The following is a 17,715-nucleotide window of genomic DNA, read 5'->3' as shown; positions in this document are numbered from 1 at the left end:
TCTTACACGGAAAGGGAAAGGAGGCATAGAAAAAAAAACAAGTTCCTTCCCCACTCCCCCCCCCCCCAGCTTACCTCAAGCCTTAACTCTATGCTCCACTTCCCTTTGGGCAGAGTTTTACGGTTGTACCTAACTACAGACATTCTTGGCTCCATGGCTATGCTTTTGGGGAGTAGCACTATGGTCATGTGTGTTATGCAATCCCACTCACACTATTTTTTAATAATGTTATTGACATTCAAAGGACAAACATTTTTCTAGGTATGACAGATTTATATTATATATCATTGTCTTTCCTCTCCAAAGGTGAAAATAGCACAGTGTGAGTGAGGGATACCACCAGCAAGATCGATGATCCTCCCCGAAAAAGATGCATGGATGTCAGTCTGCCACAGTGTCAGTGTAAGGCTTTGCCTTGGCCATTCCTCCATCGAAGTCTTTGCTCACTCAAAACCATGACTGCAATCCTCCTAGCATTGGAGGCCGGCAGTTTGGCTTTCCCAGATGCTTGCGCAGAGGTAACATCACACGATGCTTTGTCTCGGCGAACACTACCAGCAACTTGGCTTCCTCCGAACTTAAGATGAGGGTGTTTGTTACTCGTTGCCCTGGCAGCTGTTGCTCTCCAAACTATGCCAAGGTCCTGCTGGGGGTCTGTCTTGAGATGAGCAGTGTCTCTGTGTGGTGGCTTGATTTCAAGCTCTCCAAGTGAACATTTGCAGCCTTTGAACGGAGAGAGGGATGCTTGGCAAGGGTGTCTGTGAACTACCTATAAAGTGGATGTGTTGAAGTCTGTGTGGTGTCTGGATGTGAAATTTCAGAAAGAGTTCCTTCTCAGCAGACCTTTCACGTTTCCAGAACTTTCCCAGCATGCTAGCTCACTCTGGCAGCCTTCCAGAGGACTTTCTGGATTCATTTCTCAACTGAGTCCTCTCCACATCAGAGCTTGAACTCCTGCACAGGTGAGGACACACCTGACCTTGCTTGCCTTCAGGAAGTGGAGTCTGAGTTGCAGTCTAAAGGCCAAAAGAGCTTATCCTACCCTAGAGGTATTTTGTATTGTAATAGAGCTTTTCCACCTCTAATCGCACTAACAATCGAGTGAACTCTGCAAAAGATACGGGAAGAATTTTTTTGAACAAAGCCAAAAAATGTTGCCTTGGAATCATACCATTTCAATTGAAGTTACTCACTAGGTCCAGCCTCTGTTTTTGTCTGTGGCTCAGTGTGTTATTCTGCATTTCTTTTCCCTCGGTAAATCACTGAAAGGGCAAGGAAGGGAAGAAGCCACAAGATACATTAAATATGCAGATATTTTCTTAAATTAAAAAGCCCTCAAATATCTCTGAAATCTAGCTTAGTTTTTTGACTTGAAAGGCTGTTTTCGTAGCACTTCACAGCAAGTAAACCGGAAATTAAGCCGGTCTGAACTGTTCAAAGATCAAGAAGAAACGAACCAGCAGGTTCTAACTAACCAGGTTGCTTCAGGAAATGAACCTGCCCAGGGTCTCTTGGAGTTCAGACTCCTGACTCAGGACAAAGAGCTTTCCACTTCCCCCTCTACCCCAGGCCAATTTGCTGGGCTCTCAGACAGCTACCTAATCTTATTGATTCGGGGGTCTGTGTAGGGACAACATAATAAATCTGTTTAACTGCTGAGGGAGTTTCCAGGAGGAAAATTCCCCCCAAAGTGTGAGTGACAAGGAAGCAGGTTGGATGCTGAGGACAAACAATGCCTCCATGGAGGGATGTCAAACTACTTCCTGTTAGAGCCCCCTTGCCCCAGGTGGTTTTCCCTCTTACCTTCCAACCTGCATCACATTTCAAGCATCAGAATGGCTGCTTTGAATTAGAGCTGTGGTTCTCAAACTTGAGTGTGCATCAGAATCACTCAGAGGGCTTGTTAAAACAAAGATTGCTGGGCCCCAACCCTGGAATTTCTGACTCATCACTCATTAGGTCTATGGTGGAGCCCCACAAATTGCATTTCTAAGAAGTTCCCAGATGTTGCTCATGCTATTGGCCCTGGGACCATACTCTGAGAATGAATCAATTAGGGTATTATGAGGATTGAGGTTACAACGCAAATATCTTACAAGAAGCACATTAAAATGTTAATAACTGGCACATAATATAATACAGCATGATATGAGCTTGAACTGATCTTGAATTAGTAATAATTCAAGGCGCCCCTTTTAGGGACGCCTGGGTGGCTCAGTTGAGTGTCTGACTCCTGATTTCTGCTCAGGTCACAATCTCACAATTCGTGAGTTCAGAGCCCTGTGTTGGGCTCTGCACAGGCAGCACTGAGCCTGCTTGGGATCCTCTCTCCCTCGCTCTCTCTCTCTCTTTCTGCCACTCCCCTGCTCACATGTGTGCACACTCTCTCTCTCAAAAATATATAAACTTTTTAAAAATTAAAAAAATAACTACCATTTATTAAGTAAGTGCTTACTATGGAATTCTCATTGTGTCCAACAGTTTATGTTCTATTTAATCCTTATAACATCTGATGAATTAATTATTCCAATTTTCAGGAAACCTAGGCTGAGGGAGAGTTGAAGCAACTTGCCTAAGGGTAAGTGATAGCAGTGGGATTTGAATCCAGATCTGTCTCTTAAACAATCCATTCATGTTGTTAGAAAACTTCAGGATAATCCAAGAGCCAAGGAAGACCAAAAGTCTTAGACCAACAAGATTCCCAAGGCTTCCCTTAGTGTATCTGGGAGCCCCATGTCCCCCAGCAACCCAATTTGATTAGTCCTGTGTATAAGGAAGAGAAATGCCAAACCGAGAGACAACAGTAATTCCTCCTTAGATAATAATGAATTCTGTATGATGTAGAGACTCTCAAGTGATCTGGCTTACTCTTATTTTTGAGAGTGCTTCAGGATCTACTTGAAGAGAGTGTCAGATTTCAGGCTCAAGCCTGAACCTCACTAAGGAAGAAGTGACAACCTGGGGCAGCCCAGAGGGACAGAGGAAGAGGGGAGGGAGGGTATTGACCAGAGCACTACTGCTCAAATTCCAGAGTATCAGAATCACCTGAGAAACTGATAGAACTGCAGAGGCCCAGACCCTATCCCACCTCAACAGGCCTAGACATCTACATTTTTTTAAAGAAATCTCTACTCCCAAGGTGGGGCTCAAACTCACAACCCTGAGGTCAAGTCACATGCTCTACTGACTAAGCCAGCCAGGCACCCCCGAGACTACATTTTGAACAAGATTTCTGGTGATGCTGATGAGTAGCAAAGTCTAAGCGTGATGGTTTTCAAGCATTTTTTTAAAGAGCCATTGCAACTCTTTCTTTAACAAAATGTTAGGAAAGGCCAGTATTATAACATACCACTCCTCTCCTCTCAAGAGGCCCCCAAGTCCCTTCTACCACCCCTCTGGGTCTCAGGGAAACACTGGTTAAATACTGCCATAATACTGGATATAGGATCCAAAAATGCAGATCCAGGCCTGTGTACATTTCACTGAAGACCAGGGCTCATGGTCATGAGGACTCAGCACAGACACTCAGCACAGAGCCTGACACGGGGCTCAGTTTCAAAATGGTGAAATCATGATCTGAGCTGAAATCAAGAGTCAGACGTTTAACTGAGCCATCTAGGTGCCCACTCACAGTTTGTTTTTAATAAGTCAGGCAGGTTTCCCTATAGTCGCTGGAGACAGAACACTTTTAAAAATTAATAGGGATTGTGCTTATTTCAGATCTGCAGGTGGGACAAGAATTGGAAAGCATGTGTCCTGCTGTGCTCAGAGAGTCATTGAACCTGGAGAACAGGCAGTGGAGAGAGACTCTAGACCCAATCCCTGTCAATGGAAGGAAGTGTTGGATGGGGAGCTGGCCCAGTCTGGGAGGCTCTCCTGTGGTGTTTACCGATGGGAAAGTTTCATTTCCACTCATACCCTCTAAAGTCAGCCATGTCTGAATGGGCATGTGGCTCTGTGTGTGTGTGTGTGTGTGTGTGTGTGTGTGTGTGTATGTATGTCCTGTCTGTAGTTTGGGGTTGATAATACTCCCTGGGGGTTTTCTCAAAGCCCCAAACCAAGCAGGCCGCTGGAAGATGTGGCAAGGATTCCTTTAAAGCAGCACATGCTACTCACTGGGCCAGCACACACAGCTCTGTGGTCATGCCCTGCCCAAGAGTAGCCTCCATGAAGGACCTAGAATAGCCCAGCGGAGGTCATTTCTGAGCATAGCCAAGGAGGTAGTGAGAGTATCCTTACTCCAACTCCCCCTTCAGCACCCTCTTTTCCTTCACTGGCATAGCCACCCATGTAAATGTAAACCAGACATCCTTGCTCTTTGCAGGCTGTTAACAGTTTCCCTCTAACACCTGGCTACTAGGTGGTCAGACCTGCAGCATCAATGTCACTGGCATCACCTGGACCTTGTTAGAAGTGCAAAGTCTCTGATCCTCCCACATCTACCAAATCAGAATCTGGTTTTAACAAGACCCTGGGTGATTTGCATGCACAATAAAGTCTGAGAAGGCCTGCTCTAAAGCTGCAGTTCTCAGGCTTGGCTACGCTGTAGGATCACCTAAGGAGCTTTGAAAAATCCTGATGCCCAGACTTACCCCAGACCAATTAAATCAGACTTTCTGGGGATAAAGCCCAGGCGTCAGTTACTTTTAAGCTCTTGAGATGACTCAACGTACAGCAGGGCTGGGAACCAGTCTCTGAAATGAAGGAGGAAGCGGCAGCCTCTCTGACACGTATTTACATTTTCCCGTGGGATCCTGGGAGACTGAAAAGACTTCCGAATGCAAAGGAATTCATTTCAACTGGTGGAATCTGAGGGGAGGCATTCTAATAGGGGGAAACGGTTATGGGAGGGGAGGGCAGGAACCACTCACGTCACAGAAAGAGTCAGCTTCATTACGTCACCCTAAAGAGCAACAACAAAAATTCTATTTCATCCATGAGAAAAAGGACTTACCCATTCCAAGTGTACTTCCAGAGCAGGTTACTGGAATGAATAACAACAAAAGCATTTATATGTATTAACTGACATATTTAAAATATTAAAGATACTTAAAAAAAAGATGGTGAAGGTATAGCTCAAAGAATAGTGGAAAAGTGGGGCACCTGGGTGGCTCAGTCGGTTGAGCGGCCAACTTCAGCTTGGGTCATGATCTCACAGTCCGTGACTTCGAGCCCCGCATCGGGCTCTATGCTGACAGCTCAGAGCCTGGAGCCTGCTTCGGATTCTGTGTCTCCCTCTCTCTCTGGCCCTCCCCCATTTGCACTCTGTCTCTCTCTGTCTTTCAAAAATGAATAAATGTTAAAAAAAATTAAAAAAAAAATAGTGGAAAAGTGAACCAAAGAATGAATAAGAACCGGCTTGGGTGATAAGAGGATACAGCTAGCAGTATGACCCTGGACAAGTCACTTTCCTTTTCTGTGCCTTAATTTATCTGTAAAGTGGTAAAGAATAAGAGCACCGACCTCATAAGGTGGTTATAGGAATCAATTGAGTTAATAGGACAGTGCCTGGCAATACACTCAATAAATATTGGTCATTATTATCATTTATAATATCGTCCTAATAATCAAAGGAAGGCATCACTGATATTGAAAAAAAGAAACCCAAAAAACAAAAAGAAAGAACTTTCCTCAGAGGCCTGATTTTTACCAGAGAAATGGAGCAAAAGCACATTCCCTGAGTCTAAACACCCATCCTTCCTAATATGGAATGGCTACAGGTTGCGATGGCACCCCGCCAGAGGGTATAGAGTTCTTTTTTAAGTTTATTTATGTATTTTGAGAGAGAAAGAGAAAGAGAGCACGAGCAGCGGAGGGACAGAGAGAGATAATCCCAAGTAGGCTCCATGCTGTCAGCACAGAGCAAGACACGAGGGGCAGTCTCACGAACTGTGAGCCAAATCAAGAGTCAGATACTCAACCGACCGAGCCACCCAGGCGTTCCGAGGGTATTCTGATAACAAGGTCTTCTAGTGGCTGACATACTGGCTGTGGGATCATAGGCAAACACATAAACTCATTCATTTTTTAATTTAAAATATATTGGAGATAGTTATGTGCTATATGTTGAGAGTCCAAAGATTACTATTTATTAGGGGAAATAACACATTTTCAACTCACAGCTGTATGGCGGGGTAAAGATAAGGGTGATATGGGGCCACAAAAGAGGGAGCACAAAGACTAATCAGCCTCTAAGAATTGGTGAAGACTTGGGTCACCTGGGTGGCTCAGTCAGTTAAGGGTCTGACTTCGGCTCAGGTTATGATCTCACAGTTCATGAGTTCAAGCCCCAAGTCAGGCTCTCTGCTCTCAGCACAGAGCCTGCTTCGGATCCTTTGTCCTCCTCTCTGCCCCTCCTCCACCTTATGCTCGCTCTCTTCCTCAAAAATAAACATTTTTTTTAAAAATTGGAGAAGACTTAACAGAGAAGAGGAAATTCCCTTGGCAGAGGTGGAATCCCAGGCAAAGAGAAAAGTACTGCATCAGCTCAGAAGCATGGTACGGCACGGTATACGTGTGTGATGAGGGCAGGTGTGTGGGAATGATTCCATGCAGCTATACTAGAGAATAGAGTCCTCTTAGGACAGATATTGTGGAATGAGCCTAGAATTGTGTTGTTCCACACGGCAGGCACCTGTCACATGTAGCTCCTGAGGGCTCCAAATGTGGCTAGTCTGAACTGAGGTATGCTGTATTACATGAACACCAGATTTTGAAGACTTAGTATGAAAAAAATAATGTGAAATTTTTACATTGATTTCATGTTGAAATTATATTTTGGAGATGTTAGATTACTAAAATATATAATTAAATTAATTTTACTGGGGAGTCTGGGTGGCTCAGTTGGTTAAGCGTCTGACTCTTGATTTCAGCTCAGGTCATGATCTCAGGGTTGTGGGATCGAGCCTATGTTGGTCTCTGCACTGATGGCACAGAACCTGCTTGGGATTCTCTCTCTCTCTCTCTCTCTCTCTCTCTCTCTCTCTGCCCCTCCCTGCTCAAAATAAATAAACTTAAAAAATTAATTTTACCTATTTGTTTTTAATTTTTTAATGTGGCTACTAGAAAATTTAAATTTTTTCATACACGGCTTGTGTTAAATATCTATTGAACAGTGCAAGTGTAGGAAGACTAACTATGGATGGACTGTGAGGAGCTTTGAATGCCATGCTCTACGTGCTGACTTTTGTCGCATGGGGCAATGGAACACTTTTTGAGGATTTTGAAGCATAAAGGAAACATAATTGGATCAGTGTCCGGACACGACAACTCTGATAATAGCATGGAAGCTGGCATGAGCTCCAGAAGACAACACTGGGGCAGTAGGTCTAGGGGAGAAGTGGTGAGGGCCTATCACATAGCAGTAGGTGTAGGAGAGAAGTTAGATTTAAAAACCATTGTGGGGTGCCTGGCTGGCTCGGTCGGTAGAGCATGCGACCCTTGATTTTGGGATTGTAAGTTTAAGCTCCATGTTGGGTGTAGAGATTACTCTTCTTCTTTTAAGTTTTTGAAAAAATGTTTATTTATTTATTCTGATAGAACAGGAGAGGGGCAGAGAGAGGAGAGAATCCCAGGCAGGCTCCATGCTGTCAGCATAGAGGCCAAGGTGGGGCTCGAACTCACAAACTGTGAGATCATGACCTAAGCTGAAATCAAGAGCCAGATGCTCAATGCACGGAGCCATCCAGGCACCCTGGGTATAGAGATTACTTAAAATGTTTTTTTTTAAATGTTAAAAAAACCCCAAAACATCACAAAGTGAATAGGATAGGACTTGGAGACCCCTTAAATATGGAGGGTAAAGGAGAGGCTGAAGCTGACTCCAGGGTTCTTAAAAACATTTTTTTAATGTTTTTATTTTATTTTTGAGAGAGAGAAAGAGACAGAGCACTAGTGGGGGAGGGGCAGAGAAAGAGGGAGACACAGAATCCGAAGCAGGCTCCAGGCTCTGAGCTGTCAGCACAGAGCCCGATGTAGAACTTGAACTCACGGATGGTGAGATCATCACCTGAGTCAAAGTCAGAGGCCCAACAGACTGAGCCACCCAAGCACCTCTGACTGAAGGAATTCTAGCTTGTGTACCTGAAATAAGGATGCGGGGAGGAAGATTAGAAACTGCAGAAGATCAGGAGTTCCCTTTTGCCCTGAGGAGTTGAAATGCCTTGGGGCACCTCCAGGTAGAGGTATCAAGTTTGAAAATGAATTTAGAGGTTAGAAGAGTTCTAGATAAGAGATTTGAGAGGCTGGAAGCCCCAATTTTCTCATTTATACGTTGGAGCTAATAAAACGTGTTGAATCTACCTTATAGAGTTATTTTGAGCATTCAATGAGATACTGAATGTGAAAACACTTGATAAATTACAAAACAATACAAATATGACGAAACACTGGTATTGAGTCTCTTTTTCCTAAGATATGATCCTCACCCCAAGAACCTATTCCTGTCCCTTCCCATAGGGCATTATTACTCTGGGCCAGCTTGTTCTGTGGACAAGATAATGAAAATACAAGGAATCAGAGCATGACAGCCAAGGGCAGCAAGAACAGTATTAAGAAGACCTGGCCTGGTTCTGTCCAGGGGCCATTTGAGCCTTCCTGTTACCTATACATAATTAGAAATTTTTACATTCTGGTTATCAGTAAAGGTTTCTGAGTCAGTATTTATTCCTCTTCCTGTGTCACCTATAAAATTCTAGGGCCTTATCTCTTCTCTTAAAATTTATTTTTTAGAAATATATTAAAAATATATGTCTATGCTCTGGGCAAGGTAGCAGAAGGTGCTGGAAGACAGAACAGGGGAATTGCTAATTTCTGCCAGCTCTGGTGAGATGGCAGCTGCTGACAGTCATGTTTTGTGACCACAGACTGCCTGCCCACTCATATTTCCAAAGCTAGCTTCTGATTTATAAATTCATTTTTTCCCCTGATTCTCCAACTTCTCGAACCTGTGCAGATAAAGATTCAAGTCTCTTAATTTCCAACATTTCAGGGTGTTTATCATTATCTCTGAGACTATGTTAAAAATCGATTCCCAAATCTCAAAGCAAAAAATCATTTTAAATCTGCTTTACTATTTCAACAGCAAGCATCTGGTCCTTTTTCTGAAAAAAGAAAGGGACAGTGAAGGGAGGAGTGTCTCCAAATCATATAATAAGAAAACATCACAGTTGCAAAGAAGCTTGAGATCCCCGTAGCCAGAATCTGCCTGCCACATATAGAAATTTCACACCTCTTTGACCTTCCTAACATAGCAAATAAGTGTGATTGCTCTGAGTCTTAACTGACAGATTGAGTTCAGGGTTAGTTTCAAATAAAGCGTTGTAACTTGCTCTACCTGAATAGATTTTTTTTGGACAGAAAGTAAGCTTCAGTCCTGTCTCAGCAACTGGTGAGACCATCACGGTATATACATCCCCACAGGGTATCTCGGTGACATCACAAAAACTGAGGCCAGCTCTTGGGGCACAGGTGAAAATGCCTTTAGAACCGTAGAGGTCAGTGCTATAATTGGTAGAGCCCCTGGAGGCTTGCCAGTAGATTCGGATGCCATTAGGGCTCAGCCTATATAATTTCACTCCCAAAGGGCAGCAGGCACCTGAGGATAAAAACAGACACAAATCACTTATGCCACCATCAGATAAACATGGCCTTTATTACAGTGGGGAAACAAGATAAGTAACCTAAATAATATATGATTAGAGCATTATTCGAAGGGGTACTCAAGTTCTTTCTGTGGTGGGCCACATGATTAGAAATCCATGTGTGATGCTGAGGTGAGCCAAGAATTGTTAATGGAGAACAACAGTGAGTTAAAAAGTCCCCACCTGGGGCACCTGGGTGGCTCAGTCAGTTAAGCATCTGACTTTGGCTCAGGTCATGATCTCACTGTTCCTGGGTTGAAGCCCCGTGTCAGGCTCTGTGCTGACAGGTCAGAGCCTGGAGCCTGCTTCAAATTCTGTGTCTCCTTGTCTCTCTGCCCTTCCCCCACTTGCACTCTGTCTCTGTCTCTCAAAAATAAATAAGACATTAAAAAAAATTAAAAAACAAAACTCCCCACTTGGTGGGGCGCCTGGGTGGCTCAGTTGGTTAAGCTTCCGACCTCAGCTCAGGTCATGATCTCACAGTTCATGAGTTCGAGTCCCGCATCGAGCTGTCTGCTGTCAACACAAAGCCCGTTTTGGATCCTCTGTACCCCCTCTCTCTCTGCCCCTCCCCTGCTTGCACTCTCTCTCTCTCTCTCTCTCTCTCTCAAAAATAAACAAACATTACAAAAAATCTCCACTTGGCAGATATGTATTGTATACAAATGTGAGCCAAGTGTATAGAATCCTTGTTAAGATCTTTCATAATGCCCTAGTTCCACAAGATTTTAGTGGGATTGAATTTAAATCATCTGCATTCAGGTTTTTAAAAATTTATTTATTTATTTTGAGAGAGATAGTCAGCATGAGCAGGAGAGGGGCAGAAAGGGAGAGAGAGAATCCCGGGTGGGCTCTGTGCTAACACAGACCCCACAAGGAGCTCCAACTCATGAAGCCAGATCATGACCTGAGCTGAAACCAAGAGTTGGATGCTTAACTGACTGAGCCGGTCAGGTGCCCCACTAACTGCTATCAGCTTTAATTGAAAATACCTATTTTGCTGACCTGAGTAGCATGACACCTGGGGAGTAGTCACTTACACAAGAGTCAAGTAACCAGGCTTTGCTCATCCACACTTTGTCCATGCTAGCTCACTAGGTCCTTCTGTTTTCTTTGCTAGATGCCCTGAGCAGGCTACACACATCAGGTGTCAAGCAGGGCACCGAATGGTGGCTTACTCAGTAACAAAAATTAAAATGTTGTTGTATGATGATTAAAACATTCAGTTATAGATAATCAGGTTCATTTGATTTGTTCTTTCTTTTAACGAAAGGTTTTTTTACATGTGAAGATAAGCAGTGGGCCATATTCCCAGAACTGGATATCAGGGTAAGAACGCAGGCAGTAAATCTAATGAAAGATAATGGTCCCAAAGAAAGTATGAAACAGCTTACGTATGTGTAGCATGTTATAAATGCTTTCACATTATAATTATTACAATTTCTCTTACCAATGAGGAAACATTAGGGAAGATAAGGCAACGAAGCTTATAAGAAACTTCTTTTTTTTTTTTTTTTTTGAGGGAGAGAGAGAGTGTGTGAGTGAGAGGTGGCGTCAGGGTGGGGAGAGGCAGAGAGAGGGAGAGAGAGAATGTCAAGCAGGCTTGCATGGAGCCCCACGTGGGGCTCCATCTCATAACCCTGAGATCCTGATCTGAGCTAAAACCAAGAGTCGGATGCTTAACAGACTGAGCCACCCTGGCGCCCCAGAAGCTGTATCTTTAGACTCCTAGTTGAAGACCTTTTCTACTGCCCTTGGGGAGGCAAAATTATATTTTAGCTCTCCCATCCCGTGCCCTGGGGCAGACACGGTGAACTAATGATTGTACTTTCTCATTAAAAAAGCATTTTCAGGAGTTTTCTTTTCTTTTTTCAAAAGCATGCCCCAAACAGCCACTTCAGTGGACTAGATTCACACAAGAGAATCAATCTTATTTGCTAACCCCATACCCACTACCTTCCCCTGCTATTCCCTAATGATTTGCTCTTTGTGAAGAACAAGATACAATACTGTCAGTAGACAGTGCTCTTTCAGCCTGTTGAAATAAGAAACCATTGAAGGAGATGGAGTGGTTTAGAAGAGAGAGGTGATAGCATAATAATAATGAGAAGAAAAGAATTCAAGACAAATAGAATGTGTGACCTAAATGCTTTCTGGAAACTCTGCCAGACTGAGTTACTCTGTGCAGCGGGTAGCTGTGCCGTATAAATCTGTCCTGCCTTCAGAAAAAGTATACCTGAACCATGTTACCAAGGGAATCAATTCATCAACCACCAACAGAAGCCTCTGACGCTTTGAGGTTCTAAGTCAAGAGGAAACTTGTAAACATTTTAGAAAATAATCTGAATTTATAATGCTAGCAGAATGGAGATGCAAGATCTTTTTAAATGAGAAGGATGGGCTTACGCCTGGATATGTCTTGATAATAGTCAAAGTCCTGGGGTACCCAGGTGGCTCAGTCAGTTGGGCCCAGTCTCCAACTCTTGATTTCAACTCAGGTCATGATCTCACAGTTCTGTGAGCTTGAGCCCCATGTCGGCTCTGTGCTGGCATCTTGGAGCCTGCTTGGGATCCTCCCTCTCTCTCTCTGCTCCTCCTTTGCTTATGCTCTCTCCGTCTCTCTCAAAAAAATAAAAAAACTTAGGGGTGCCTGGGTGACTCAGTTGGTTGAACATTTAATTCTTGATTTCGGCTCAGGTCATGATCTCACGGTTCGTGGATTTGAGCCTCACATCAGTCTCCGCACTGACAGTGAGGAGCCGGCTTGGGATTCTTTCTCTCTCCCTCTGTCTACCCCTCCCCAGCTCAAGTTCATGCTTTCTCTCAAAATAAATAAATAAACTTTAAAAAATTATGAATAAATAAGTAAATAAAGAAAGAAAGAAACTTAAAAAAAATAGTCGAAGTCCATATTGATACTCCATAGCTGGAACTTAGAATTCACTTACTAGAGGAATAACTTTGGTAGGTGCAGTCTGCAGTCAACCCAGTGGCACTAATCGCTTTTAATGCCACTGTGTAGTTGACACCACATGTGATACATCCCAGGAGGCACTGGTTTTGATGGGTGAGACACTTAGACTGTCCGGTGTGTGACTCCAGAACTGTCACATAGGTTTGGGCCCCGGTCCCAACAGTCCAGCTCACGTTGATTACTGATTGGGTGACCTGAGTTACTGTCAGACCAGCTGGACAGCACGGCACTTAGGTGGGGAAGAAGAGAAAGAATTGGGGATTTATTTCCACTGAGGGTTATTTGTGAGAAAATGACAGAGAATGGTATTTTGTCTGTATACCATTCAGTATCCTGCATTTCTCAAATCTTTAATTATTAAGCAAAATCTCCTTTTGTTAAGCGCAATCTCATTTCCTCTGATACATCATTTAACATCAACTCTACGTTGGGGTTGCTTTCCCCAAGAAGGCGGAGCACTAACTGGCTGTGGGTAATGTGAGTTTCCTCCCAATGTTTTCAGAATAAGAAAGAAATCCTTTGTTGTTTCCCTACTTTAACAGTCCCAGTTGCAAACTTCAAAGCAATGGCTGTATTCACCTCTTCTCACAATGTAACATTTCACAGCCTTTGCAATTAAAAGTATGTTGCCTTTTTCATGCATTTCATAGTACTTAATTGATATAAAAGCTTGCAATATTTTTAGCCACCTAAGAATATCACAGCCAATTCCCAAATTTTCAGAGATTGTTAAACAGGATATAGGATATCTAGAATCTTCCTGAGTATTGGGCATGGTCTCTATTCTGCTGCTTTTTACATTTCAACTTTTATAGTCCAAAGTGCCATCCATTGTATATAAGAGAAAATAATGTCCAAAAGCTTTAAGTAATTTGCTAAATTTCACTCACACACAGTGCTTTGAAGCTGTAACAGCTTTCTTTTATCAAGCTCTTACTGTGTATGCATCAGGCACCATGCTAAGTAAATGCTTGCAGCATTAACTAACTTAACATTCGCAACCACCCGAGCAATCCATTCTCCCCTTTTACCAGAAAACTGAAACTCAGAAAGCATTTTACACAGAAAGGTTTTAAACGGCTGAGCCAAAGAAAGAAAACATAAGCCAGCTCATTTGGTTACTTGTTCGTTGTTTTGGGGGATTGTGTCATGGAGGAATGTGAATTCAAATCAATGTTTTGCAGCGTCAATGTATTCCTCCTTTGATGTCAGCATAGGAATACATTAGAGTCTTTTGATGCTATTTTTACAGAAACTGTGTCCAAACATGGCAAGTTTTATTTTCTAAGACTGGGCTGTTTGAAAGGCCAGAGAGTACAATGTATTTCTATCACAGTTAGGGTCAATGAAATGAGAAAGTTCATGTCATAACGATTTCTAAGGACCACACTGAAGTCAACGTTCAGGATGGAGGCTGCCACCTACCTGTTTCCAGGGGCACACTGAAGCTGGGCAGGCTCCGCCCCGCCTGTGTTTCAGCCACCGCAGTGACGGAGAACACGGAGCCGCAGGGCAAGCTCCCCACCACGCAGGACTCTCCCGTGCTGCTGCACCGATACAGCCCTTTCTCCCCCTGGGCAGTCACCGTGTAAGTGGCATCGTCATTAGTGGATTGCCAGTGCACACGAATCATGGAGAATGCATCCTTTGAAACGTTTTTTATTTCGGGACTGCAAGGAGCTAAGCGATTTTAGATTATTAATTGAAACAGTGTGAGTCAAAAATATCAGGTGTGCCATCTGGTCTAAATGTGATTCCCACCCCCGCCTCCCCCACCGCCCTAACATGAGATCATCCCTGCTTTCAAACATAATGAGCATGTAGGCCAGATTCACAGAGCCTTTGTGTGGAAACACGGTATTAGGTTCTTTTAGCATCAGACTCACTGGAAAATATTAAGGGGCATTTTGAACTCCAAAAGCAAAAGTAATTAAGATGAACATTTGCAGTCTTAACCCTCGTGGTGTGAATACGGAGAGTTCCCTGTCCCCCCCGCCCCCCAAAAGTCAGAGGAACTGAATGGCTGAAGTAATTACTGAGCAAGCTTTCCACTCTCCCCATGATCTCCTTTTTTGTTTTTTCCCCCCACTTTCCTTGTTCTACCTACTCTTCTGCCCTTCTGTAGGAAGAGAGGGGCTCTGATGGTCCCCACAAAGAGTGGTTTTACAGTTCTTGCTGAATGCCCATCATGAAGGGCATGCCCATAGCTAGGGTGAATAGTTCAGACAGCAGTGAAGGAAATCATAGCTGTATCGTACCTGTGGTTACAAATCGGGAAGTACATGACATATTGCTGCCCCGGACTTCGCTGAAGGAATACACTGTGACGTTGTACTTGGTGTCACACTCTAGAGCGGAGAGGGTGCAAGCAGGAGCAGTGTCATTGCACTCAACCACTTTGAACCCATCTACAGCCTTGGTTTCATAAAGTTCGGCACCACGGACAGGAGACCAGACAATCTCTACTCTGTCACTGGACACCAACACAGGGTTAATATCGCTAGGACAACAGGGGGCTGAAAGCAGGAGCAGAGAGAGAAAATGGAGGTCAGTAAAGGAACAAGGATGTCAGAGGAGGGCATTGAGTCCTGATCTCCCAGGGCCCAGAGCTTCTGCCACAGCCCTCCCAAGTTGCTCCAAGAACCTCCTACAGGTCTTTCCAGCTGTGATCTTGGCCTAACACCCACTACATAAAGGATAAATCCTCTATGCATGATGTCCAAGGTCATCACAAGCTGCATCCAACCTACATGTTCAGCTGTGCCTCCCCTCACCAATTCGCTCAATTCCCCACCCTACATGTGCTTTCATTTCCTTATGCCTTGAAGACTGCTAACCCTCTACTGAAATGCTGTTCCTCTCTTCTGCCTGATAAAAATTATACCTAGTCTAAGTTCCCAATCCTATCAGTCTTTCCAGACACTAACCAGATAAGACTGAGGGCTGCAGGAGGGGGAAGGATCATTGTATTAGTACATCTTAGAACAGACCCTATATTATGTCGTGGACAAATTCTCACAAATGTCTAGCATGGCTTGGAGTTTTCTGGGATTCCCTTGCCCCACCTACATTCCATTCATCCTTAAATATCCAGTTCAAGTTCACTCCTTCTGCAAGGCCATCCTGTGCTCTTGAGACTTGATTGATTGCCTCTTATTCCATTTTCCAAAGGCATCAATTATTTGATTCCTTCAACTTGGTAAAATTTATTGTAATCCAGCTAGTTATACACAATGATATTATGTTTTTATTTGTAAATATGGTTAGGTTTAAATCACTCACTCCATTCATTCTTCAAACATCAAGCGTTTCCCATATGCCAATCACAGTATAAGAAACATTGAGGATGAAGAGGTAAATAAAACAGTCCCTGCTCCCTAGAAGATCCAAGCCTAGTAGCAGAGAATAATAGTAATAATGATGCTAATAAAAAATGCTTTGCACTGTGCTTTACCACATGCAAAGACCTATTTCATATTCATGCTCTCATTATTATTTGTCCCATTTTGCATACTAAGGATATTAAGGAACTAGCAAGGTAATGTCTTTATCCCCATTTTTCAAGTGAGTTAGAGGTCAAGTTAGGACAATTAGGACAAGTTAGGACAGGTGTCCTGCTGCAGAGCCTTCCATACCAGGCAGTGCCTTTGCCATGGCATCTCTGTTTTCAGGTCTCGGGGAAAGAGTGAACTCCTGAGACAGGAGGACTGTGTCCCCTTCAGCACCTTGCACAGGGTGCTGAACACTCAGTAGATCATGGTGGAGGGTTTAATTTTTCAGAGCAGGTATGAACGACTATATTCTTTGCTCTCTTTTCACTTCTACGCCTTGCATTCTTGTTAAGGTTGGGTCCATGAACCCAAAATTTCCTGCTCTGGAAAGAATGTGAGAGGAGAGATTCTCTTTCTGTTCTTGACCCTGGAATGACTCCCAGGTAACCTATGTCAGTCAGTTATTGCAAAGGTGATTTATGCTGCTGCTGAGTTCAGGGAACTCAGAACTCCCTTCACAAGCATCAAGTGCAACTTACCTGTGGTATAATTGAACACATCGCCCAGAGGACTCTGCCCTGCCTTGTTATAGGCAAAAACACTAATAAAGTAAGTGAAGCCACATTCAGATAAGAAATTGCACTGGGTGAGGGATGTGTTGCAGTGGACTTCCAAGCCATCATCACTCTTCACAAAGGCCACATAGTAATCACCCAGATCTACATTGGACCAAACCACAGACAGGTGGCCCGGAGGATCTTCTTGGACGGTCACTCTTCCAGGTGCACAAGCAACTAGGAAACAGTAAATAATGAACAGCTATGAGAGTCCTGCAAGAGAGTTTCTTTATACCTTTGCAATTGTCCAGAATATCACATGCCATGGACAAGGAATAAATCAAACAGTATGTGCAAACCAACAAGGCATTCTCACATGTTGTAAAACTTATCTCACACAATACATGCTAGACAATGTCAGAAACAGGCATGGATGGGGCGCCCGAGTGGCTCAGTTGGTTAAGTGTCTGACATCGGCTCAGGTCATGATCTCACAGTTTGTGCTGACAGCGCAGAGCCTGGAGCCTGCTTCGGATTCTGTGTCTCCTCCTCACTCTGTCCCTCCCCCGCTCACACTCTGTCTTTCTCAAAAATAAATAAACATTAAAAAAATTTTTTTAATTAAAAAAATAAAAGAAATAGGCATGGATCACCTTGGTTAACATTGCACTCATTTCTGTGTTAAGGCAATGCCAGGATCAGCATAGAATGAAGGGATGACTTCAAATGAAGTTTATTCTTTCAAGCTCTAAGCTTTTAAAATTTTAGCCATCTTTAGTGGAATCTTCCTAAAATATATTTCACAATTCTGGGACCCAGGAAACACATAGCACTTTTGAAACATAGTTCTTTTATTGGTAAGTTGGGCTGTTCCCATGATCATGACTGATTGTTTTACAATTTTTTTTTAATGCCTACTTATTTTTGAGAGACACAGAACAAACAAGCGAGGGAGGGGCAGAGAGAGAGGAAGACACAGAATCCGAAGCAGGCTCCAGACTCTGAGCTGTCAGCACAGAACTCGATGCGGGGCTCGAACTCACAAACCGTGA

At 43.5% G+C, this 17,715-nt stretch overlaps 1 protein-coding gene across 4 annotated transcripts in view; it reads right to left on the bottom strand.

Moving 5' to 3' along the window:
- Nucleotides 1-252: 252 nt before the first annotated feature.
- FNDC7 (fibronectin type III domain containing 7) overlaps nt 253-17,715 on the bottom strand; it is a 30,117-nt gene continuing 12,654 nt past the window's right edge. Inside the window, exons 6-13 of one of the 4 annotated variants that reach the window (XM_006934989.4) lie at nt 16,646-16,900; nt 14,874-15,131; nt 14,041-14,295; nt 12,590-12,844; nt 9,335-9,595; nt 4,955-4,984; nt 1,194-1,262; nt 253-1,108 (exon numbers count right to left, since the gene is read on the bottom strand). In XM_006934989.4, coding sequence (XP_006935051.1) covers nt 1,231-1,262; nt 4,955-4,984; nt 9,335-9,595; nt 12,590-12,844; nt 14,041-14,295; nt 14,874-15,131; nt 16,646-16,900 — 1,346 coding nt within the window. In that variant the 3' untranslated portion in view covers nt 253-1,108; nt 1,194-1,230. Of the gene's footprint in view, nt 1,109-1,193; nt 1,263-4,954; nt 4,985-7,715; nt 8,083-9,051; nt 9,596-12,589; nt 12,845-14,040; nt 14,296-14,873; nt 15,132-16,645; nt 16,901-17,715 lie in introns of those variants that run through there. The other 3 variants (XM_045033239.1, XM_045033241.1, XM_045033240.1) reach the window with 3 other exon arrangements.

Source organism: Felis catus, chromosome C1, assembly GCF_018350175.1.
Source record: "Felis catus isolate Fca126 chromosome C1, F.catus_Fca126_mat1.0, whole genome shotgun sequence".
NCBI lineage: Eukaryota > Metazoa > Chordata > Mammalia > Carnivora > Felidae > Felis > Felis catus.
Note: the sequence above shows the minus strand (reverse complement) of the source record. Positions and strands in the feature narration are given on the sequence as shown.